Genomic DNA, 7,506 nt, shown 5'->3' with positions numbered 1-7,506 from the left:
CAGATATTTAGGATTTAGGTACATTAAAACATGAATGTATATGTTTGGTGAGAAACCACTGGTTCATGAGGGGAAGAAGCTGTTTCTGTGGCACAAGGTCTCAAAAAGATACAAAAAAATACACAGGCTGTTTGAGAAAAGGCATTTGATGACTGCTTTTGACTTTTATTTACCATGACAACAATAAAAGCTTCCCTCTGTCTTAAATTGCACCCAAGCAGGTTGTCTTAATGTTGTAAACAAACATGTTTGTGCATACCATGTCTTGAAAGAAATGGGATCTGTCTTGTGTGTGTGAGTGTGAGAGAGAGAGAGAGAGCTTGCTTGTACTATTTAATTAGACGGTTATTTTGGCAATTTGCAGATTTGACGCTGGGAGTTTATTATAATATTTTGTTCATTATAACCATGTAGAATTCTAGTTCGAAACATGAATCCCATTTAAAAAAAACGCAACATCGACAATTTCATCTTTTGAAAAAAGGAACAAAATCTGCTCATGTGTGACGGCCTGTCTTCGGGGCCACTATTAAAGTCAGCACAATGGAAATCCAAAGAATGATTTCGTTCCTTCTCCTAAAATACTTTGGGCACTAATCGTCTCTCATACACTCCACTGTTTCCTCCTGCCGTCTTTGTCGCTGCTCACACCTCCATCGCACAAAGCGCAGTGTAGCCGTCAGACAAGGAAGAAATGCCGCTCGTTTTTTTCATATATGGGTAAACAGTCTCTGGGTTAAAGGCTATATTCTTTGCAAGGACAACTCGTACAGGAAATACTAGGCCTACATTTTTACTTACTCATTCCATGTACATTATAAAGTGAACAGGCCCACACTGATGAGTGTATGCACACTTACAGCTGTATGATTCTTAAGCGGTACAAATAAATGATGAAAAGCTGCATTATAGGCTGCATTACAATTTTAAACTCGCAGAGCCAAACTGAATAGCTATACTTGATAGAATTAAGAGAAGAAGAAGAAATAATACCCCAACAGTGCTTGATTTGACATTCAACATAAGCAATAACCACATGGATGGGGCTTGACTTTGACTTTTTACTTTCATTCTCTCATATTTTGAAAAGTTTTTAAATCTTTGACATCTGTGACAGGACTCTCAGCACTCAAGTTGCATTGTGGGTCAAAATGTGGGTCAAAGTAAAAATGAAAACTAATAATGTGCCGAGTTACTTTGCCATGTCAAACATTTCAGATATCATCCACAAGCTTGAAGATACTACAACAACATCAACAACAGTTATTGTATAACATGAAACATCCTACTCATTGTATGATGAACAGAAAGTTAGGGAAGAAAACACATATAGACGACAGTTGCATTGTTCAGATGTATCATTATAGAATGTGTAAGTAGATTGAATGTCGTTCCCACTCCCGACCTGTAGGGGGCGAGAGAGCGAGAGAGTCTGCTGTCTCGCTCTCTCGCCCCCTACAGGCCAGGAGTGTGAACCACATGCAGGGGGAATAACACTACTTCCTGAAGCGAGGGTACGTAAATGGGCTGTTTCTTGCATAAACCAGAAAGTAACAAATATGGATTCATGGAAGTAGCTTTTGTTTTTATTTACTTACTTCTTGCCATTATAAGAGGGGTGTAAAGTTGCCTGAATAAAGCTTTCGCCGTCTGTCTCGGTGGAGCAAAGCTGTTATCGTAATCTGCCATCGTAATTTTACATTTGCAAGTTTGATATTAGAAATAATATGAAGGAAAACTTACTTTATCTCCAGAGCAAGCCTAACTTTAAATGTTCCTAACCAAATACACTAACTACCTTAAGATAAGAGGGGGAGTGCTTCCCTGTAAAACACTTCGTTCGTTACTTCAGACCTAAAGCTAAAGCTAACTCATGTTACAGAGCTGTCAAGCTAGCGCGCACGTTGTTTTGCGGTACGCGTGCACACCGAGTATTACGGTAAGTGGTTCCAGTGACCGTAAAGGAACATGTCAAATTCATGCAATAAGTCTGTAAATAATATAAAGATGTGGTAATATATTACAAAACAACACAGTGAAGTATATATTTACTGCATGCGAACTGTATGGAAGGAAACGTGTAATTTCAATTGTGTAATTACTTATTCAACTATGTTAATAGAAAAGAATACATTTACACAGACCAGTAATCTCATCGCTCAATCGTATTTTTTGAAGTGGGGGCTAGCATGACCTTACAGTGGTTACAAATCTGGTGTCTACATGTAATTTTCACGAGTCAATACTGTGTTAATATAGTGCGGAAAACTGGCTTTCGTTCAACAGTAGAAACCTGAAAATCCAGTGCATGTTATACACTCTTTGAGAACTGATGTGTCGTATTCTCCCATGATCCTTTGCAGGCACGGACAGTCCCCTCAACTGCGACCGTCTCTGGCAAACACAAAGGGATCAGCGCATGTGCCGGTCATGTTAGTTGTTTGCGGATCCTTTCCATGAAATGATGGCCGACAGTGAATTTATGGAGTCGCCCGCTGTGTCACGCAGCTCTTCCCTCGGCAGTGCAGTGTCTGGCAGAGGACAGAGTGGGCTCGATGAAGAAGAAGAAGACGACATGCTCTACTACATCCCTGAGAGAAGACCTTCTCTGGACCTAGGGCCCAGTCCAATGGATACCAGCCAGTGGTAGGGAGGTTTTTACCAGCCCCAAGGGCCCCTCTCACTCACTGAAGGGTAGTCATTCTTTTTCATGTAGAGTAGTGAGACAACTACTCATGTTATCATTTGCCTTTTTACAGATTTTGAAGTACAAAGTAAAACAGATATTACTTCAACCTTATGTGAAACGGAAAAGTGGCAGCTCAGTAGTTATAATATATCGGTAATAGAAGGTAATATATACATGATGTGATGTATACCTGACTTGAATGTGATGAATTTATCTACTTAGGCATTATGTGGACAAGGCCTTTTCTCCAGCTGTGAGCTACAGATCAATGACAAGTGCAGAGATGTCAAATAGCATGCATCTGGAACATGGATCCCCCACAAGGTAAAAAACAGACAAAGTACCATAAAACAGTCTTTAAAATTATGCATTCATTCGTGCTTGTTGTACGTACTTCTCAATATACTACACCATGTTGTTACTTTCATTGCAAAACTACAATTACATTTTGTAGTTAAATTGAATATAATCTAAGCCCTTTTCTCTCCATTCCTGTTTTTAGGGTTCAGCTGATCAGAGCAGATTCATACTCAAGCTGCTATTCATTGGACAGTGACGATTGTGAAAAGATGGTCCCCAAGTGAGAAATAAACCCAGTCATAGCACTTTGACATGTGTTTGATTATGTTCTCAACTAAAACGTCTTCAAACCTCTCCACTGCACACCAGGGTAAAAGAGGAAAAAGAGGAAAAAGAGGATTCCGTCCCTGAGCTTTCTGACACACCTGATGTCATACCAGAGCCAGATCTAATAAAGAATCCTTTCCTGACAGTAGCGTTCACTTTCACGGTTAGTTTACTTTCCCTTTTGTATTCATTGTTTTTCTTTAGATATAAGATATGGTCTTTTTTGAAAATAGCAGCATTCAATCAAATGGTTTCTTTGGAATCAGGCTATTTCCAAAACCCTTCGGAAGCTGCCCGAGAGAGACCTTAAGGAGTTCAAGATGAGGCTGTGGAAGCGTTACCCTCAGTCATTCAACACTCACTCCCAAAGCATGGACATGGTGGACCTTGTGGACCGCCTGCTCGAGTGTTTCAGCCTGGATGTTTCTTTGCATATCACCAAAATCCTTCTTGAGGAAATTGGAAAAAACACGATGATTGATTATCTTCAGACTCTGTGCATTAGAAGTAAGTTGGGTTTTGTATGTCTGAATGTCTTATTACCGTACTGGTAATTTAATCTAGCAAAACGGTTTTATATATTTACTCAAGGTAAAGGAGAGTATAGTAAGTGCAAAATGATTTAAATGTCACCCAGTTCACTATCAGTTTGAAAGAAAAGACTGTTAATTCTTGAAATGCACATTTTTTCCAGATGAAGTACGTCACAATTTGAGCGAAACTCTGAAGATGAAATACGGCAAAGTATGTGACGGTCCTGTGCAGGGAGAGAAGAGACCACTAGACGAAGTCTTCACCGATCTCTACATAACCTCGACCTGTGACAACGGCCCAAATATTGAACATGAGGTCTTGACTATAGAAAAGCTGGACAGTAACACGAATGACGCGAAACTGCTTTCTACCAAAGACATACTGAGCACTGAAAGCCTGGAACACACCCACTGCAATTTAATGCTGCTCTCGGGATTGCCGGGGTCCGGGAAGTCTATGGCGGTGAGAAGGTTGATCCTCGAGTGGATTGAAGGGAAGTCCCACCAACACGTCTCCCTCATGTTTCCTTTGCCCTTCAGAGAACTCAAACAGTTTGAGAATTCTCCCGTCTCCATGATGGAAATACTACAAACGCTCTACCCGGAAACCAAGAAACTGAGGGAGGAGGATTACAGATGTGACGACTGCAAAATAATGTTTATCTTTGACGGTCTGGACGAGTACAGCGGGGCGCTGGACTTTCACTACGCTTTCCCTCTCAGCGACCTGTCGGAGTCCACCACGCTGAACGTGATCGTGGTGAACCTCCTCAGAGACAAGCTGCTCTACCAAGGCCTCTTCCTCATCACCTCTCGAACTCAGCTGAAGCGCTCCATTCCCTGGGACACGCACTACGAAGAGATAGATGTGCGCGGCTTCCTCGACCCTCAAAAGAACGAGTACTTTCGAAAGAGGTTCAAGGACCCGGATCAGGCGGCTCGAGTCATTGCGTACGTCGACTCCTCCAGAACCCTCCGCATCATGTGCCACCTGCCCTTGTTCTGCTCGCTGGTCGGCGATGAGTTCCAGCACATCTTTGGGGAGCCCGCGGCGCCGGCGCAGCCGCCCAGCAACATCGCCTACATGTACACCAAGCTGCTCTCCGCGCTCACCCGGCGGCGGCGCAAACACCGAGCTCCGGATCTTAGCCCGGACAAAGAGATAGAGTTCTTCATGAAACTCGGAGGTTTGGCGTTTAACATGCTGGAGCAAGGACAGTTTAAGATCTCAAGGTACGACTGGAAGGAGCTTGGAATCCCGGTCGAGGAGGCCGTGATCAACAGCGGCCTCTGCACGCAATACCTCACGTGTCCAATCGTGCTGCATCACGAGAACTACATCAGCTTCATACACCCTACGGTGCAGGAGTACATGGCGGCACTTTACGCGTTCCTCTCCTTCACCAACCAGGGGAAGAACATTTTCGTGCGGCACGTGAGAGGCAGGGTGAAAGGGTTTTTCAAGGTGCCCACGGTGATAGACCTGTTCAAGAGTGCCGTGGACAGCAGTCTGCGGTGCGAAGACGGCAAACTGGACATATTCACGCGTTTCCTGCTCGGAATGGGCCTCAAGACCAACCTGGAGCTCCTCCAGCCGCTCTGCACATGTACTGTTAAGTGGCCGACGTTCGCCGCGGACGCCGTCGGATTCATCAGGGAGAGGATGAGAGGAAATGTGTCTCAAGGCAGGAAAACCCACTTGACCCGCTGCCTCGACGAGCTGAGGTGAAAGGTTCAATTGGACACTGAATAACTATTAATGTTTCCACTGAATTTGGAATAACACTAATCTATCGACTTACACGCTGATTACTTTCCCACTTACACGGCTGTGGTGACAATCTTTTGAGAAAGTTCAGAACTAATGTTTTAATATTTAATATAGATTAAAGCTTAAAGGAAATAAGGGGCCTTGTTTGAAAGTTATATTTGTATCTTTTTATGTAGTCAAAAATTCTTGTTTCTGTTAGCAGCTTGTGTTTTTGATATAAATGTTTGGTATGTAACGCAGTATTCACATTGAAGGGCTGTTCATCCCACATAAAAAGCTAAAAGGTGTCTGCAGAGTGACTGCTGGTTGGTGAATTGGAAAACAAGTTAGAAGTGGTACAATTAATAATAAATTTCAATGGAAACACCACAGGATGCCAACATACTTTGTCTCAGAATCGAGAATCGTTTTATCTTTGTCAAATCTGCAGACAGACACTGGAATGATACACAACTACAGCAAACAGGTTAGAAATGTAACGTTACATTGTATATTCATCATCTCAGAGATGGTCCTTTAGGGTGCATTTGTTTCAGCATGAAATGTCGCCTCCTGAAGCTGTGTTTCCTTTGAAAAACGCTGCATCAGATGTTCACTGTGAGAGGAACCAGACACTCCGGTTTGTTAGATTTCACCGTAAGTTCTTCCCAGAGGATCACAATGAGTCACATCACACTTTTGGTTTCATTGGTGGGAAAACCAAACAAAAAAAATGATGTTCTACTCTGGAACCTTTGTACATTTATTTCATCCAACTTCTCTCTGGCGTATTTCTCCCATCAAACAGTACAACAGAACAGTGAACCCACAGATACATTTTGACTCGTTAAAGATGTGTTAGTGGGCGTTAAGTTGAAACGCAGCTGAGAGCCTTCCGCGGTCTGCTTTTCCCCCTCGCTGCCAGTTTGATTTTCTTTGTGGTCATCCCAGCGGAGTTCGTCACAACGCAGGTGAAGCTGGATTGGAGGTCCTCTCTCGTGACGTTCTTCAACATCAAACTTCTCTGCAGGATCGCGCCGTTATCCAAAGTTGATCTAAAACAAACGTGGCCATTACATCTCAGCTCCTGGTTGGTCACTTTGTCCTGCTCTCTACACTGTAGCTCGGCAGCTGATTTCAGAGTCGGCCAAAACAAAATAATACTCACTCCTTTGATTCCACTATTCTCTCAGAGCTGAGCAGGTCTTCGGGGAAAGCGCCGTTGACGAGCCAGTAGATGAGCGTCGTGTCTCTACTGTTTGCAAATGCTTCACAGTTAAGAAACAGCCACTCACCTGTAAGTCACAATACAGCCGAACCCATCACAAACAAATAGCTTCACACATGTTGAACATGGAGACATTTTACTAGGTGAATTGGTGCAATATTAGGAGGATTAAATAAATTTACCTGGATGAGCTTTTATTTTGACGCAATGTGGTCCGATGATCTTTGGGGATTCATCCTGAGGAACTGAAGAGAAAGTTTAGGTTAGCACCAAGACGGGATTGAATCAGAAGAAATTGTCACCCAAAATATACTGAACCTGGAAATCCATCTGCAAGCAGCAGACTCAGATACCCCAAAGCTAATGCAGAGATACAAGACATTCACTACCAATCCCAAATTACGAGGGGAAATGATGTTGCTATTACAAAGTATAATTACCTTGGACAACAGAAGACTGCTTCATGTCGACTCCTCGATGAGCTGCAGACTGCCGTGTGGTGCTTTATATGGAGAAGCTGCAGTCACTCACTTCCCTACGCCCACTTCAAACAATGAGTGTACCCATGTTTATTTAGCACGTGGAGCGTTTCCTCAAAACACGGTGACACACTGGTTACTAAGATCAACCATGCGGACTCGTTCACAGCTCTCAAACTTGATGTGATTTAATTTTGCAG

General features: G+C 43.0%; 2 protein-coding genes across 4 annotated transcripts; one reads left to right on the top strand and one right to left on the bottom strand.

The window, feature by feature from the left end:
- The first annotated feature begins 1,411 nt into the window (after positions 1-1,411).
- On the top strand, positions 1,412-5,907 carry nlrc3l1 (NLR family, CARD domain containing 3-like 1). 2 transcript variants are annotated; one of them, XM_040180389.2, is made up of 7 exons: positions 1,412-1,514; positions 2,364-2,646; positions 2,912-3,013; positions 3,192-3,269; positions 3,359-3,479; positions 3,583-3,823; positions 4,011-5,907. In XM_040180389.2, exons 2-7 carry the CDS (start codon positions 2,462-2,464, stop codon positions 5,576-5,578), a joined length of 2,295 nt encoding a protein of 764 aa, XP_040036323.2. In that variant the 5' UTR covers positions 1,412-1,514; positions 2,364-2,461; the 3' UTR covers positions 5,579-5,907. The 2 variants fall into 2 exon arrangements, with proteins under 2 accessions (XP_040036323.2, XP_040036324.2); XM_040180390.2 differs by having other exon boundaries at positions 1,506-1,939.
- A 95-nt stretch (positions 5,908-6,002) lies between these two features.
- Positions 6,003-7,483, bottom strand: LOC120821618 (uncharacterized). 2 transcript variants are annotated; one of them, XM_040180392.2, is made up of 5 exons: positions 7,268-7,343; positions 7,146-7,187; positions 7,010-7,072; positions 6,768-6,894; positions 6,003-6,654 (listed from the first exon to the last, which is right to left on the bottom strand). In XM_040180392.2, the coding sequence occupies exons 1-5, from the start codon at positions 7,290-7,292 to the stop codon at positions 6,468-6,470; spliced, it is 444 nt and encodes a 147-aa protein (XP_040036326.1). In that variant the 5' UTR covers positions 7,293-7,343; the 3' UTR covers positions 6,003-6,467. The 2 variants fall into 2 exon arrangements, with proteins under 2 accessions (XP_040036326.1, XP_040036328.1); XM_040180394.2 differs by lacking the exon at positions 7,146-7,187 and having other exon boundaries at positions 7,268-7,483.
- Positions 7,484-7,506: the final 23 nt, after the last annotated feature.

This window comes from Gasterosteus aculeatus, chromosome 7, assembly GCF_964276395.1.
Source record: "Gasterosteus aculeatus chromosome 7, fGasAcu3.hap1.1, whole genome shotgun sequence".
Lineage (NCBI taxonomy): Eukaryota > Metazoa > Chordata > Actinopteri > Perciformes > Gasterosteidae > Gasterosteus > Gasterosteus aculeatus.
Note: the sequence above shows the minus strand (reverse complement) of the source record. Positions and strands in the feature narration are given on the sequence as shown.